Source organism: Bubalus kerabau, chromosome 3, assembly GCF_029407905.1.
Source record: "Bubalus kerabau isolate K-KA32 ecotype Philippines breed swamp buffalo chromosome 3, PCC_UOA_SB_1v2, whole genome shotgun sequence".
Taxonomy (NCBI): domain Eukaryota; kingdom Metazoa; phylum Chordata; class Mammalia; order Artiodactyla; family Bovidae; genus Bubalus; species Bubalus kerabau.
In genome coordinates this window covers 184,730,192-184,746,450 of record NC_073626.1, presented here as the reverse complement: position 1 = coordinate 184,746,450, position 16,259 = coordinate 184,730,192, and the positions used below count along the sequence as shown (strand labels likewise).

Genomic DNA, 16,259 nt, shown 5'->3' with positions numbered 1-16,259 from the left:
TTCTCCCTGAGTTCCCGGCTTTGTTCAATTGTTCATGAGAAATTCCTGCCTTGTTGGGAGGGGCCCAGGAGGCTGTTAAAAGAGTTTGCCAAAAATGGTGGTACCAATTCGGGCAGAACACACATTGGAGGCTCTGCCTCTCCCCATATTTCAACTTAAAAAAGGACCATGTGGTGGGGAGGGTGTTGCCCACTCCTATTTCCTCTGTAGAGCAAGCGGCAGTAGAGCAATGCTCAGACAGAAGAGATAGGGAGGGATAAAGTAAAGTGGGCCTCAGGAATGAGGGGTGGGGTGGGCCAAGCTTAGAGGGTTAGCTTCAGAGATGAGGAAAGATAAGGGCGGGGTAAGGGTTAGGAGTAGGATGAGTGTGTCTCTCCAGCACGCATCGTGGTAACACAATGCATTTATTTTCTAGAAGCATAGCAAAATGATCTGTTTGAAAAGGGCCACATTGGATTGTTTTAAATAAACAAAAGGAATTCTAATATCATGTAACTATACTCGGTGTTACCAAAGGATGCAAGGACCAGTGGATTAGGCAATTGAGACCACAGGTGGGCTTTCAGGAAATTTCTCCCTTTACTATTTCCTGGGAAGAGCAAGTTTCAGGTGAATGCTCCCCCTGTTCAGAACACTGGTGCTGGGAGCAGCCCAAACCTCCGGGGTTAAATACCATCTTTGCTTTGTCTAAATTTCTACATACTCTGAAGGCTATGATTTCCCCCTCTTTCTCCTGGAATCTGTTCAATAAATACTAAGAAAGAAACTGTACTTTGGATGGAAAGGGCATTATGTTGAGGGGCTGAGCCCTGGGGTGGGATCCCAGCTCTGCTATTTACCAGTTGCTGGGGTTTGGGCATGTCACTTTCTCTCTCTGAGCCTCAGTTTCCCCCTCTGTCAAATGGGTACTAACCTAGGCTCGCAAGGAAAAGAGTTCCGTGAGTCTATGTTTTAGGTCTTGGCGGCATGTCTGACTTACGGTGTGGGTGCTCAATGATAGTGACATACGTCTGTAGGTGTGAAGAACTTTCCTGGGCTACCCTCAGCCTCGGAGACACTTACGCCGCTCCGTACACAGCCTGGACGGCACAGCAGGCTCCTGTGTTGTTCTGCAACTGGTATGCGACTTCCTGTTTACATGGTTCCTACAGAGGCATGGCTTGAGCAGTGGGCCTGGGGGACTCTCTGTGGCCTCTGCATGGCCACACAGAGCAGAGGGCCTTCTCTAACTAAGAGCCTTCTTTTCTCCGGACTTGGGCTGAGTGACTGCTGGGATAGAACCCTGAGTACTGAGTTTCTACCCTGAGTAACAGTAAGGCCAGTGCAGAGATCCTGTCCCTTTTGGGTACCATCCAATCCTGAACCTTCAAACTTGAGCGCTCACTATGTACTGAGCTCTGCACTGACATCTCTCGTTCATTGATCACCTGTTGTATACATTTGCATAGCACCTCGTTCTTGCAAGATGTTGTAATCCTGAAGATTATTACTGGGTTGGACACAAAGTTAGTTTGGTTTTTTTCTGTAAGATGTTATGGAAAAATACCTGAATGAATTTTTGTGGCCAACCTAATATTATTATTGAGTGCCTGCTTGGCACATAGTACTCTCTAATGAAAATGTTGATCATTCTTTTAAGAGCCTCTGTGTTCTAGGACTATAACCATCTTCATCATAATCATTTGTACCTGACCACTCTGCACCTCAGCTTCCTCATCTATACAATAGGGGCAATTCTTCCTTGAAGGATCAATGAGATGATTGAGTTAATACACACAGAGGATTTGAAACGATGCCTGGAGTATATTGAAGAGCTTAATAAATGTTGGCTGTCATGATTAATATTATCAGTTATTGAACATTAATTATATTTGGGACACTGTCATTATTCTGAAAGTAATAATAGTTAAGGTTTTCAGTTTCAGTTCAGTTGCTCAGTCCTGTCTGACTCTTTGCGACCCCATGAATCGCAGCACACCAGGCTTCCCTGTCCATCACCAACTCCTGGAGCTTACTCAAACTCATGTCCATCGAGTCAGTGATGCCATCCAGCCATCTCATCCTCTGTCGCCCCCTTCTCCTCCTGCCCCCAATCCCCCCCAGCATCAGGGGCTTTTCTCGTGAGTCAGTAGTACTAATAGTTAAGGGTACTGAACACCTATTGGGCATGAGGCCTTGTTGTTGTTCAGTCACTCAGTCATGTCCGACTCTTTGCCACCCCATGGACTGCAGGATGCCAGGCTTCCCTGTCCTTCGCTATTTCTTAGAGTTTGCTCAAACTCACATCCATTGAGTCGGTGATGCCATCCAACGAGCTCATCCTCTGTCGTCCCCTTCTTCTCCTGCCCTCAATCTTTCCCAGCATCAGGGTCTTTTCCAACGCCTTTTCAATTCTGAGGCCTTGTAATCCACATCAATACAATAACTGAGGCCCACTTGAGAGCCAGAACTGGGCTAGATACTGGAGACCCCAAGAACAGAGTCCTGGGCAAAGGCATTATAATCTGATAAGGTGAAATTGGACAGTGTTGAAGGGACATCTCTGGGAGAATCAGACGTGACTCTTAGGTGAATATGGGCTTAGAGCCAGAAGGGGAAGCCTTTGAGTGGCCAGACATATGGTTTAGGAATCAGGACACCCGAACTATCTCTTGAGCTGGACTGAAATGGAACCCAATAAGCTGTATTCCTGTGAATGTTCACCTGTGGAATGGGTTACTGGGGGCCTGAGAACCCACCAGACAAAGGCCAGAGTCTTCTCCCTGGGGAGAGAAGGGGTGCAAGAGCAGAGGAAAGAGTGGCTGCCCTGCTGAGCTTTGGAGCCCAGGAGGATCTTCCCGGTCCTCCAGAGATGGAACAAAAGTGGAAGTGAAGTCAATGGGCTAGGGGTTCGGTGCCTCCTTGCTTCCTCTGCCCTGGGACCACTGTGTCAGTCTCATGGAGATTCACACTTGCCGCCTTCTCTGCCTGGCCACAGGGCTCAGGCACAGCCAGCACCTCCTGTAAGAGCCACGGAACCTGGTCGATCTCTGGGTTCTGCATTATTTCAAGGTTAGCCCACTCCATATTCTGAGTTGCTTTTATTGGCCCTCAACTCCTGCAAGAAGGGACTGGGCCTGAAATTCAGAGCCACAAAGAAATGGGGCCTGAACAGCCCCTGGGCAGCCTGGGAAGATGGTCAGGACTGAGGAATTCTCGGGTGGAGGCACCCTCAATTCTCAGCTTGGGAAGCTCCAGGCCTGGCTTGGGACTAGGAGGAGCTAGTCAGAAATATCTAAGTCTGAGGTCCCTTAAGAGACCATCAGAACAACCCCACTCATGTTACAGAAGGGGAAACAGAAGCCTGGAGAGGGGAAGTGATGTCCCCAAGGTCTAGGGCAGGTAGGTGGCCAAAAGAGTTTGGAATCCAGTCTCTAGAGTGTTTTATGCAGGAAGATGGTGAATAACTGGGCGCCTTGTGGGGCCTGATTCTTCTCTGAAGGTTTAGAGCCCTGAGTGGCCCAGAGAACGTTTTCCCAGACAGTGCCACCAAGAAATCTGGGACTACCTCATTCTGACCCTTCCAGCCCTTACCTGGCCTGTACAGACTGCTCTCTGCAGAGTATCCCAGGAGGGGGACGTCCATTCACCTGCAACCATCCCTGGTTGACTGTTCCAGTGCATCTCACATTCGCCATCAAGGTTTTCTCTACATCCACCCTGGACCCTGGTCGTTAAAACCTCATCTTTAAAAGAACAAAAATAGAGGCTTCTCTGGCGGTCCAGTGGTTAAGATCCATGCTTCCATGGCAAGGGGCACGGATGTTAGCCCTGGTCAGGGAACTAAGATTTCTCATCCCGCATGCCTCAGTCCAAAAAAAAAGACACAAAAGAACAAAAAGACAAAAAGCACTTAGAACAGTGCCTGCCACGTTGTAAGTGCTCTGTGAGGGTTTGCTATCATCGTCCTCATCTCATCCTTACTACTGCTTCTACCTTTCTGCTCACATGGAGCTGTGCTAAAATCAATGACAATCCTGAAAGAAAAAGAATATGAATAGGGAATCAGCAACAATCCTTTAAACAAACAAACAAACAAAAAAAGAATGTGAATAGTGGTTGGGAATGAACAGCCTCAGCCAAGGCTAGGAAGCTTCCTGGCCTCACTTCAGGTGATTCATTCAAGATATGAACTAGAGATCCCAAACTCAGATCTGTGGGCCTCACACATTCAGCCTGCAAATGCTCTTGTTCAGCCCTCAGAACACTATATTTTTGTTTTCGTTTTGTTTTGTTTTGGCCGTGCCACATGGCATATGGGATCTTAGTTCCCCAATTAGGGATCGAATCTGTGCCCTCTGCAATGGAAGCATGGAATCTTAACCATGGGTGAAAGTCACTCAGTCGTGTCTGACTCTTTATGACCCCACAGACTATAGAGTCTATGGGATTCTCCAGGTCAGAATAACAGAGTGGGTAGGTGTTGCCTTCTCCGGTGGATCTTCCCAACCCAGGGATTGAACCCAGGTCTCCTGCATTGCAGGTGGATTCTTTACCAGCTGAGCCACCAGGGAAGCCCAAGAATACTGGAGTGGGTAGCCTATCCCTTCTCCAGGGGATCTTCCCGACCCAGAGATCGAACCCAGGTCTCCTGCATTGCAGGCAAATTCTTTACCAACGGAGCTATCAGGGAAGCCCCTTAACCTCTAGACCACCAGGGAAATCCCAGCACCATGATATTTTCAAATCTGTTGCTAACATATAGAAAACCAGATTCCTGGGTTCTCTTGAAAAGGCAACCACCTGTTTGAGAGCTGGGTTTAGATGAGGTATCCCCCTCTCTACCTAGTGGGTGGTCTCCACCACTGCCTACCACCCGCCCCCTTCACCCATTCACCTTGACCTTCCCAACCTTGTAGGTCCTTAAGTGTATATCCCCTCCATCTAAATGGCTTCCCCTCACCCCAGTGGAGGCTTGGAAGGAGCATTTTGCCACAGACAATTTATTTTCCGCAACCGCGACCAGATGGACATGTGCCGTCTTCGCGGTTGGTGTGGATGTCACCACCAGCTGGAGGGCTTAGAGATGGGCTCCGGGGCTCTGCAGCCCGAGCGGATTGCTTCCCAGAACTTGGGCAGGCGACCTAAGGAAAAGATCCCGTTGCCGAACAGAGGGAGCTCAGGCAGCTTTATCCCCGGCCTCTGGGGCAGGATGGGAGTGAGGTTCCGGCTCTGAAACCGGCGAAAGCAGCTCGTGTTGGCGGAGTTATCCACGTACTGCACAGCGTTGACAGCCCTTCCGGACGGCACCACGGTGGTGCTGCCGCAGGGGTAGTCGAAGGCCGCCGCTCTGCTGCTGTGGTTACAGTAACTGCGTGGGGAGGCGTGGTCCAGGTGGTCCAGGTGGATGGAGTTGGCGGCGCGTTCCAGATAGTTGGCTGCAAGCCTCGGCAGGTTCAGGGACTTAGGGTAGTTGCTGTAGAAGGCATTGGTGGATCTGTCGAGGTAGCTGATGCCTTTGATGAGCTGATCCAGGAAGGTGGGGTTAGAGGGACCCAAGGGACGATCTGTACAGAGCAGGCAGTGGGGTTTGCTGCGACACATGGGCTTTCTGGCCACCTTGGGGCCCTTGGCCAGGTGGCTCGTCTCCATGCACTTGGAGTTGTAGGGCCGGCCCATGCAGATTCTCCTCAACGGCAGCCTGGGGGAACCCGGGGTGTCGGTGGGCCCTGAAGGGTTGCTGCTGGCCTCGGAGCCGCTCGGGGTCCGAGAGCACTTGAGGTTGCTTGCCCCGGTCATGCTGGGGCCGTGGGGCCAGCCTGGAGTCTGGGCCATGAAGGACACGTTGCGGTTGCCGGTGCTGGGACGGCCCGCTTGGTGTCCAGACATTGTCCCGGGCAGGCGGACGAAGCTTCGTGGTACAGAACTGCTGAAATCTCACCTAGAGGCTGGTTCCCTGGGCCTGGCGGGGAGAGAGCTGGGTCAGCTCTCCTCGGCTCAGGTGTTCCTCTCCCCATCTTCCTCCCAGGCCCAGGGATTTTTCAAACGAGAAAGCAGGCCCCATGTTCTTCAGAAAGCACAAAGGGCAAGAGATGGGGAGGAAGGCAAGACCCTGAGAACAATGGAAGTCAGAGGACCCCCTAGAAAAAGTGGGGCAGTCTGCTTTTTCCTTTCTCTGTAGCCCACATTCTGAAATTCCCATTCACCTTTTAAGCAGGGACTCCAGAAGACCACAGAGTCAAAGGACTAAGTCTCTACTGGTGAAATTCGAGGCACCAAGACACACATTCTTTGGAGTAACATCGGGTAGTTAATCACCCTCTACACCATACACCCTGCTGCTGAACAATATGTCTTAGAAGCCATGCGATATATGTGCTTTTTCTTTGCCAGTCCTTTGCTTGTTCCTTACTTGTGAGTCTTAACTACAAATCCAGAAGGCAGTTATTATTCTATTCCTATCTGACAGATGGGGGAAACTGAGGCTCAGAGGGTTGACGTGACTTGCCTCAGATCACATAGCTTGTGAGTGGTGGGGGTCAAGGTACTATCTTGAGTGTATCTGATGACCCCTAAAAGAGAATGCCGTGTTGTTGGGGCTGACTTTGTCCTCACCAGCGGTCTACTGAGGAAGAGTGCTCATCTCACCTGTTGGACAGGGGCACCGATCGGGAAAACCAGATGGGGAGGGGTGCTTGTTAACCCTGTAACTAAGTTGATCTTGACTTCACGAACCCCAAGGGGAGGGGCAAGGAGATGCTGTAAGTCTACAGTGGGACTTGTAAGACAGAAGTTTCCACAGTACAGTATTTGGTCTTCATCTTCTCTGATGAAGGGAGATGATCTCATCCACCTCACAAAAGAAGGGTTCTTGGGGTTCCTCCCGGTCTGAAAGTGGACACTTCACAGGGACTAGGGCCTGACCAGGCTCTGGCCCAGGTCACCCTGCTTCCTGTCCTGGGGCCTGCCCAGGTGGCAGGAGCCCCAGCCCCGTTCCCTTTGTCTCCCAGGTCCCCAGTACCCCCTGTTTCCAGAAGGAAGGCTCTGATTTCTGTCCCCCACGACTGCCAGCTTGATGCTAATTTTCCACTTCTGCCTGGTGAGAACGGAGCAGTATTTGAACCTGTCCCACCCAGGAAACAGCTGCCCGCTCCTCTCCCAGCCCACAGCCCCTCAGCTGCCCTTGTCCTTTGGGTCTGAATCGCGTGGAATGCCCAGACTCTCGCTTCTTCCATCCCAGGTCGAGCCCCACCCCAGCTCGTCCTCCGGATGTAGGGGAGACGCCAGCGGGCTGCCCCCCATGGGCCCTCCCTTCCAGGCGGGCTGGGCCCTCTCCCCGGCTCCCTCTACCTTCAGGAGGTAGATGACTTAGCCCTCCTCTTGCTCTTCACTGGGGAATACCCTGATGCCGCCATTCCAGACTCCTGGCCATGTCATAGAATCACAGAACCCTGGAGCAAGGAGGGCCTCCAGGGGTCAACCTGGTCAGGCTCCTGCCTTAGAGCCTGTGCTGCGTTAAGCTCTCCAGGACAGATGGGCCCTATTTTTAAAGTGAGGCTGGGGTGGACGTTTTCCAGTGTCCCCTGTTGTTTTTCTAGCGTTTAATTATGCTGAGAGTCAGGGAGTTCTTTGCCGGGCCTGATATAACTCTCGTTGGCTGTGGTCAGCATCAATTTTCTTTTCTCGTTGGGTCAGCAAACATTTGCTGAGTCTCCCTAAAGAGCTGTCCCTTTGAATGACCCAGAACATGGCAGCACTTGCTTTTCTCCCTTCTAGCCTGGTCCTCATACAGTCAGCCATTCTGGGTTGAGTCCCTACTATGCAGTGGGCTACAGCCTAAAGATTCCTTTCAGAGCTCCTGTGACCTCCCCTCCCTGGTGCATACCGGGCATCTTGTACATATCTGTCGGATGCATCAACAAGATCCCCCTTTGAGAGCTCCTGGTGCTTGGCCTCCATTGTTTCCTTCCTGCAAGTAATGAAAATACCCTCTTACTTTCTATTTTGAAAAACATTCAAAAATATTCACTTACTGAAAACTTACAAGATAATGAAGTCCCATAGACTCTTCATTCCAATCTACTAATTATTAATTTTTATCACATTTAGCACCATACACACGTGCATGTGTGGATTATTATTATTTTGAGAGTCAGTTGCAGACACTAGCAGCCTTTACTCTTGAATACTTCAGCATGTACCTCCTACAAGCTGAGAGAACAATGACATCTTCTTACGTATCCAGTTATCAAAATGTATCCAGTTATCCAGTTATCTCAAATATCCAGGATAATTAACATTGATACAGAGCTATTAGCTAATACACAGTCCACAATTTACCGATTATTTCCTCCGATGGTCTCTATGGCAGCTATGTCCCCAGTCCAGAAGCCAATAGGTGATCAGACATTGACTTTAGTTTTCAGATCTCTTTGGTTTCCTTCAGCCTGGAAGTCCCTCAGTCTTGATCTTTTATGACATGAATAGCTTTGAAGAGCGCAGGCAAATTGTTTAGGAGAATGTTCTCCCATTTGGGTTTAGCTGCAAGATCGCAAAGCACATACACAAAAGCCTCCCTGGGACAGTCCCGGCTCATAACCTCTGAGAGTGAAGGGCCTTTTGCTCTGGGGTGGGGTGGTTATAGCCACGGCAACAGGGAGCTGGGGGGAGGGCTCAGAGGGACCCCCCGGAAGGAGGAAGAGGGGTGTAGGGAAACTCAGGGCCAGAGAAGCGATGGCAACCGTTCCCTTGTGGGGCCTCAGCCAGATCTGATCCTGCCCTGGGCCGGGGGCCGGGCAGGCGGGCAGACGGCCAGTAAGTGGGCTGGGCCTCTGCGTATTTGTCCTGAAGGTACCCAGGCGCCGAGATCACTGGCCATTTCTGGCCTGGGCACTAAGAGCCTCTGGAAATAGCTCCAGGACAATTATTTCAGGAGGAATGTGCTATTCCCCCATCTTCTCAGAAAGCCAGGCTGGGTCCCATAAGATCAGGAATGTCCGCCTCTGGTCTCCCCGAACTCCAGGGGATCCTGAGGTCCCCTGGGGGCCACAGTGGTCTTCAGAGCTGGGGAGGCTGGGAGGCCAGGATGGGGTTGAGCAGATGAAAAGCGCCCTTCCCCATGCAGGGAGGGGTGGTTCTGTCCTCAGATCCTGGGCTCTCAGGGCCCAGCCTGGAGTCAGGCTTGGCGGGCGGGGGTCCAGCTGACTCTAAGCCCTGGGACACAGGAAGGGGAGGGGAGGGGAGCTGCCCACCCCATCTTCTGCCCAGACCCACCCCTGAGAAACTGACGTGGTAGAGCACTCAGAATGTGCCAACGAACCCGACATTGTCAGATCCCGGTCATCGCATCCACCCTCTCATTTACTCCTCGTAGCACCCCTGGGAGGTAGGGGTTTTGCTTTCCAGATGACGTCCTTGAGGCTCAGAGAGAGCAACAGGCTTACCCAAGCTCACCCAGCAGCCAGAATTAAGACCCAGTGTTTGGACCTCAAAGCCAACAGGTTTGAGCACTAAACAAAGAAGAGGGTGGGCCACCCATTCAGTGAGGACTCGGTAAGTGACCCTGAGAGCTGAGAGGTGTTGGGAGGGGTCCAGCCTGAAGACCCAGGCTGGAGGGACGCTTAGCCCTGTCTCTCAGTGAGCCTCCAACGTCCACCCCCCAGCCAAGGCCAGCTGCCTCTCCCTCCCTAGCACTGCGGGATGGATGCCAGGGTCTCAGAATATCCCGCCCCTCCCTGCACCGTCTCTAGACACAGTGGCCCCTACCTTTGCCCTATCTGGGCCATCTCCAACCTTGGCTCCTTAGCTGCATTGCCAAATCGACTGCAAATCATGAACTTTTCACAAGCCCCTGCCCCTCCCACTCTGTCCTCTTTCACCTGAACGCCCCTCCCCGCATCCCTACTCTCTCTCCTCTGGTCCCCCACCCCATGTTCAAAGAGTTCAAAGGCATCTCCTTTCCCTGGACTCCCCAAGAGTGGACGGAACAGCCCCCTTCTCCAGAGACCATAGAACCCTGCCCCGTTACTGCATAGGTGGCTTATTAGCCCCTCACCTGTCACCCAGAGTTCCCCCTCCGCCCCCGACCCCCAGTCGGTGGGAGGAGAATCTCCTTATTGTTTCAGGCACTTGGCAAGGAGGAGGCACCACAGACATGGAGGAGGCCATAGACACGTGGGAGTCCATCTCAGTCCAGGGGAACAGCTAGAAGCAAGAGCCAGGGCTCTATTGCCACTGTCCCACCCTGCCTGGAGGACACTTCTCCCAGCTTCTGGCAACCCTGAGCACTGTGACTCACCTGAGCCTTTATCTGGCTTGGGGCCAACACGCCCACAGGGCTGAAAATCCCTCCTGGGCCGGGCTCTGGCCCTCTCCCAGCAGCAGTCTTCCATCCACCCAAGCATGAGTCACAACCCTGCCTCATCCCCTAATGCCCTCAAAGATACCAGCCCTCTGCTCACCAGCTGCCAAAACAGCATTTCCCCAGGCCCACGTGCGGCAGGTACAAGACGGGACAGATCTGTGCTCAGGAGCGCTGGGGCAGGTGTGGCTTGGCAGGAGCCCTGACTGCAAGAACTGCCCTCTTGCCAAGCCACCTCAGGGTTTTCAAAGAGAAGCAGCCAGTGTGGGAGTGGACAGGAATCTCATCTTTGTGAGCCCTGGGAAATTCCCTCCAAGAAGGGATGGGGATGATGGTCATGTATAAGCTTATATTGTTGTTGTTCAGTTGCTAAGTTGTCTTTTTCCAAAAGTGGTGCACTCAATATGCCAGCAAATTTGGAAAACTCATCAGTGGCCACAAGGCTGGAAAAGGTCAGTTTTCATTCCAATCCCAAAGAAAGGCAATGCCAAAGAATGTTCAAACTACCGCACAATTGCACTCATCTCACATGCTAGTAAAGTAATGCTCAAAATTCTCCAAGCCAGGCTTCAACAATATATGAACTGTGAACTTCCAGATGTTCAAGCTGGATTTAGAAAAGGCAGAGGAACCAGAAATCAAATTGCCAACATCTGTTGGCTCATCGAAAAAGCAAGAGAGTTCTAGAAAACACGTACTTCAGCTTTATTGACTACACCAAAGCCTTTGACTGTGTGGATCACAACAAGCTATGGAAAATTCTGAAACAGATGGGAATACCAGACCACCTGACCTGCCTCTTGAGAAACCTATATGCAGGTCAAGAAACAACAGCTAGAACTGGACATGGAACAACAGACTAGTTCCAAATAAGAAAAGGAGTATGTCAAGGCTGTATATTGTCACCCTGCTTATTTAACATATATGCAGAGTACATCATGAGAAATGCTGGGCTGGATGAAGCACAAGCCAGAATCAAGATTGCAGGGAGAAATATCAATAACCTCAGATATGTAGATAATACCACCCTATGGCAGAAAGTGAAGAAGAACTAAAGAGCCTCTTGATGAGAGTGAAAGAGGAGAGTGAAAAAGTTGGCTTAAAACTCAACATTCAGAAAACAAAAATCATGGCATCCGGTCCCATCACTTCATGGGAAATAGATGGGGAAACAGTGGAAACAGTGTCAGACTTTATTTTTGAGGGCTCCAAAATCACTGCAGATGGTGAGTGCAGTCATGAAATTAAAAGATGCTTGCTCCTTGGAAGAAAAGTTATGACCAACCTAGACAGCATATTAAAAAGCAGAAACATTACTTTGCCAACAAATGTCCATCTAGCCAAGGCTATGGTTTTTCCAGTAGTCATGTATGGATGTGAGAGTTGGACCATAAAGAAAGCTGAGTGCCGAAGAATTGATGCTTTTGAACTGTGTTGTTGGAAAAGACTCTTAAGAGTCCCTTGGACTGCAAGGAGATCCAACCAGTCCATCCTAAAGGAAATCAGTCCTAAATATTCATTGGAGGGACTGATGCTGAAGCTGAAACTCCAATACTTTGGCCACCTGATGTGAAGAGCTGACTCATTGGAAAAGACCCTGATGCTGGGAAAGATTGAAGGCAGGAAGAGAAGGGGACGACAGAGGATGAGATGGTTGGATGGCATCACCAACTCGATGGGCATGAGTTTGGGTAAACTCCGGGAGTTGGTGATAGACAGGGAGGCCTGGTGTGCTGCAGTCCATGGGGTCACAAAGAGTCGGACACAACTGAGTGACTGAACTGAACTGAACTTTTTCCAAATTTGCTGGCATATTGAGTGCAACACTTTCACAACATCATCTTTTAGGATTTGAAACAGTTCAGCTGGAATTCCATACCTCTCCTAGCTTTGTTTGTAGTAGTGCTTCCTCAGACCCACTTGACTTCACACTCCAGGATGTCTGGCTCATGTGAGTGATCACACCATCGTGGTTATCTGGGTCATTAAGACCTTTTTTGTATAGTATTCTTGACACCTCTTCTTAATCTCCTCTGCTTCTGTTAGGTCCTTGCTGTTTCTGTCCTTTGTTGTGTTCATCTTTGCATGGTATCTCCATTTTTCCCTTGGTATTTCCCTTGGTATCTCCAGTTTTCTTCAAGAGATCTCTAGTGTTTCCCATTCTATTGTTTTCCTCTATTTATACATCCTTATATACACTTCTACTGGGAGGAGGACAGCAAGTAACTGTTTGCGCTGTGACCTTGGATAAGTATTGAACTTCTCCTAACCTCTGCCTCCTGTTCTGTAAACTAGGAGTAAGGAAGGTGCCCATTGAACATTGCTGGCTCAGCTGACTTGCAATAATCGCTCATGTTTATGAAATATCCCCATGTGGCAGGCACAGTGTGCTGTAGTGGTACATGGGAGCCAGCTCATACTGGCTCTCAAAAGCCATTTTCGAAATATTCTAGAATCTGGTGAACTTGTTATTAAACCACTACTAGCTTGACATCAGCCATTTATACTACAGTTCAGTTTAGTTGCTCAGTCGTGTCCAACTCTTTGCCACCCCATGGACTGCATTACACCATGCCTCCCTGTCCATCACCAACTCCTGGAGCTTACTCAAACTCATGTCCATTGAGTCCATGTCCAGTGAGATCCAACCATTTCATCCTCTGTCATCCCCTTCTCCTCCCTCCCTCATTCTTTCCCAGTATCACGGTCTTTTCAAATGAGTCAGTTCTTCGAATCAGGTGGCCGAAGTACTGAAGTTTCAGCTTCAGCATCAGTCCTTCCAATGAACAGTCAGGACTGATTTCATTTAGGATGGACTGGTTGGATCTCCTCGCTGTCCAGGGGCATCTCAAGAGTCTTCTCCAACAACACAGTTCAAAAGCATCAGTTCTTCCATGCTCAGCTTTCTTTATAGTCCAATTCTCACATGCATACATGACCACTGGAAAAACCATAGCCTTGACTAGATGGACATTTGTTGGCAAAGTAATGTCTCTGCTTTTTAACATGCTGTCTAGGTTGGTCATAACTTTTCTTCCAAGGAGCAAGCATCTTTTAATTTCATGACTGCACTCACCATCTGCAGTGATTTTGGAGCCCCCCAAAATAAAGTCTGACACTGTTTCCACTGTTTCCCCATCTATTTGCCATGAAGTGATGGGACCGGATGCCATAATCTTTGCTTTCTGAGATTTGAGTTTTAAGCCAATTTTTTCATTCTCTTTCCCTTTCATCAAGAAGCTCTTTAGTTCTTCACTTTCTGCCATAAGGGTGGTGTCATAAGCATATCTGAGGTTATTGATATTTCTCCCAGCAATCTTAATTCCAGCTTGTGCTTCATCCAGTCCAGCATTCTCAAGATGTACTCTGCATATAAGTTAAATAAGCAGGGTGACAGTATACAGCCTTACGTACTCCTTTTCTTATTTGGAACCAGTCTGTTGTTCCATGCCCAGTTCTAATTGTTGCTCCTTGATCTGCATACAGATTTCTCAAGAGGCAGCTCGTGTATTCTGGGATTCCCATCTCTTTACGAATTTTCCACAGCTTGTTGTGATCCATACAGTCAAAGGCTTTGGTGTAGTCAACAAAGCAGAAGTAGATGTTTTTCTAGAACTCTCTTGCTTTTTCCAACAGAAGATGATCCAACAGATGTTGGCAATTTGATCTCTGGTTCCTCTGCCTTTTCTAAAACCAGCTTGAACATCTGGAAGTTCACAGTTCATGTACTGTTGAAGGCTGGCTTGGATAATTTTGAGCATTACTTTACTAGCATGTGAGATGAGTGCAATTGTGTGGTTGTTTGAACATTCTTTGGCATTGCTGTTCTTTGGGATTGGAATGAAAATTGACCTTTTCCAGTCCCATGGCCACTGCTGAGTTTTTCAAATTTGCTGGCATATTGAGTGCAGCACTTTCACGGCATCATCTTTCAGGATGTGAAATAGCTCAACTGGAATTCCATCACCTCCACTAGCTTTGTTTGTAGAGATGCTTCCTAAGGCCCAGTTGACTTTGCATTCCAGGATGTCTGGCTCTAGATGAGTGATCACACCACTGTAGTTATATCTGGGTCATGAAAATCTTTTTTGTGTAGTTCTTCTGTATATTCTTGCCACCTCTTCTTAATATCTTCTGCTTCTGTTAGGTCCCTACCATTTCTGTGCTTTATTGAGCCCATCTTTGCATGAAATGTTCCCTTGGTATCTCTAATTTTCTTGAAGAGATCTCTAGTCTTTCCCATTCTGTTGTTTTCTTCTATTTCTTTGCATTGATCACCTAGGAAGGCTTTCTTATCTCTCCTTGCTATTTTTTGGAACTCTGCATTCAAATGGTACATCTTTCCTTTTCTTCTTTGCTTTAGCTTCTCTTCTTTTCATAGCTATTTGTAAGGCCTCCTCAGATAGCCATTTTGCCTTTTTACATTTCTTTTCCATGGGGATGGTCTTGATCCCTATCTCCTGTACAATGTCATGAACCTCTGTCCATAGTTCATCAGGTACTCTGTCTATCAGATCTAATCCTTTGAACCTATCTGTCATTTCTAATGTATAATCGTAAGGGATTGGGTTTAGGTCATACCTGAGTGGTCCAGTGGTTTTCTCCACTTTCTTCAATTTAAGTCTGAATTTGGCAATAAGGAGTTCCTGATCTGAGCCACAGTCAGCTCCCAGTCTTCTTTTTGATGACTATATAGATCTTCTCCATCTTTGTCTGCAAAGAATATAATCAATCTGATTTCAGTATTGACCATCTGGTGATGTCCATGTGTAGAGTTATCTCTTGTGCTGTTGGAAGAGGGTGTTTGCTATGATCAGTGCATTCTCTTGGCAAAACTCTGTTAGCTTTTGCCCTGCTTCATTCTGTACTCCAAGGCCAAATTTGCCTGTTACTTCATGTATTTCTTGACTTCCTACTTTTGCATTCCAGTCCTCTATAGTGAAAAGGACATCTTTTTTGGGTGTTAGTTCTAGAAGGTCTTGTAGGTCTTCATAGAACCATTCACCTTCAACTTCTTCAGCATTACTGGTTGGGGCATAGACTTGGATTACTGTGATATTGAATGGTTTGCCTTGGAAATGAACAGAGATCATTCTGTCATTGTCGAGATTTCACCTAAGTACTGCATTTTGGACTCTTTTGTTGACTATGAGGCCTACTCCATTTCTTCTAAGGGATTCTTGCCCATGGTAGTAGGTATAATTGTCATCTGAGTTAAATTCACCCATTCCCATCCATTTGAGTTCACTGATTCCTAAAATGTCGATGTTCACTCTTGCCATCTCCTGTTTGACCACTTCCAATTTACCTTGTTTAATGGACCTAACATTTCAGGTTCCTATGCAATATTGTTCTTTACAGCATCGGACTTTACTTCCATCACCAGTCACTTTAAGAACAGGGCGTTGTTTTTGCTTTGGCTCTGTCTCTTCATTATTTCTGGAGTTATTTCTCCATTCATCTCCAGTAGCATATTGGGCACCTACTGACCTGGGGAGTTCATCTTTCAGTGTCCTATCTTTTTGCCTTTTCATACTGTTCATGGGGTTCTCAAGGCAAGAATACTGAAGTGGTTTGCCATTCCCTTCTCCAGTGGATCACGTTTTGTCAGAACTCTCCACCATGACCCATCTGTCCTGGGTGGCCCTACACAGCATGGCTCATAGTTTCACTGAGTTAGACAAGGCTGTGGTCCATGTGATCAGTTTGATTAGTTTTCTGAGATTGTGGTTTTCAGTCTGTCTGCCCTCTAAGGGAGAAGGATAAGAGGCTTATGGAAGCTTCCTAATGGGAGAGACTGATTGTGGAGGAAACTAGGTCTTGTTCTGATGGGTGGGGCCATACTCAGTAAATCTTTAATCCAATTTTCTGTTGATGGGCAGGACTGTGTTCCTTCCCTGTTGTTTGACCTGAGACCAAA

The 16,259-nt window shown here is 48.5% G+C and overlaps 1 protein-coding gene across 1 annotated transcript; it reads right to left on the bottom strand.

Moving 5' to 3' along the window:
• Window positions 1-4,890: 4,890 nt before the first annotated feature.
• On the bottom strand, window positions 4,891-8,510 carry LOC129647953 (uncharacterized). The gene is made up of 3 exons (XM_055574862.1): window positions 8,320-8,510; window positions 7,865-7,948; window positions 4,891-5,941 (listed from the first exon to the last, which is right to left on the bottom strand). The coding sequence occupies exon 3, from the start codon at window positions 5,866-5,868 to the stop codon at window positions 5,041-5,043; it is 828 nt and encodes a 275-aa protein (XP_055430837.1). The 5' UTR covers window positions 5,869-5,941; window positions 7,865-7,948; window positions 8,320-8,510; the 3' UTR covers window positions 4,891-5,040.
• Window positions 8,511-16,259: the final 7,749 nt, after the last annotated feature.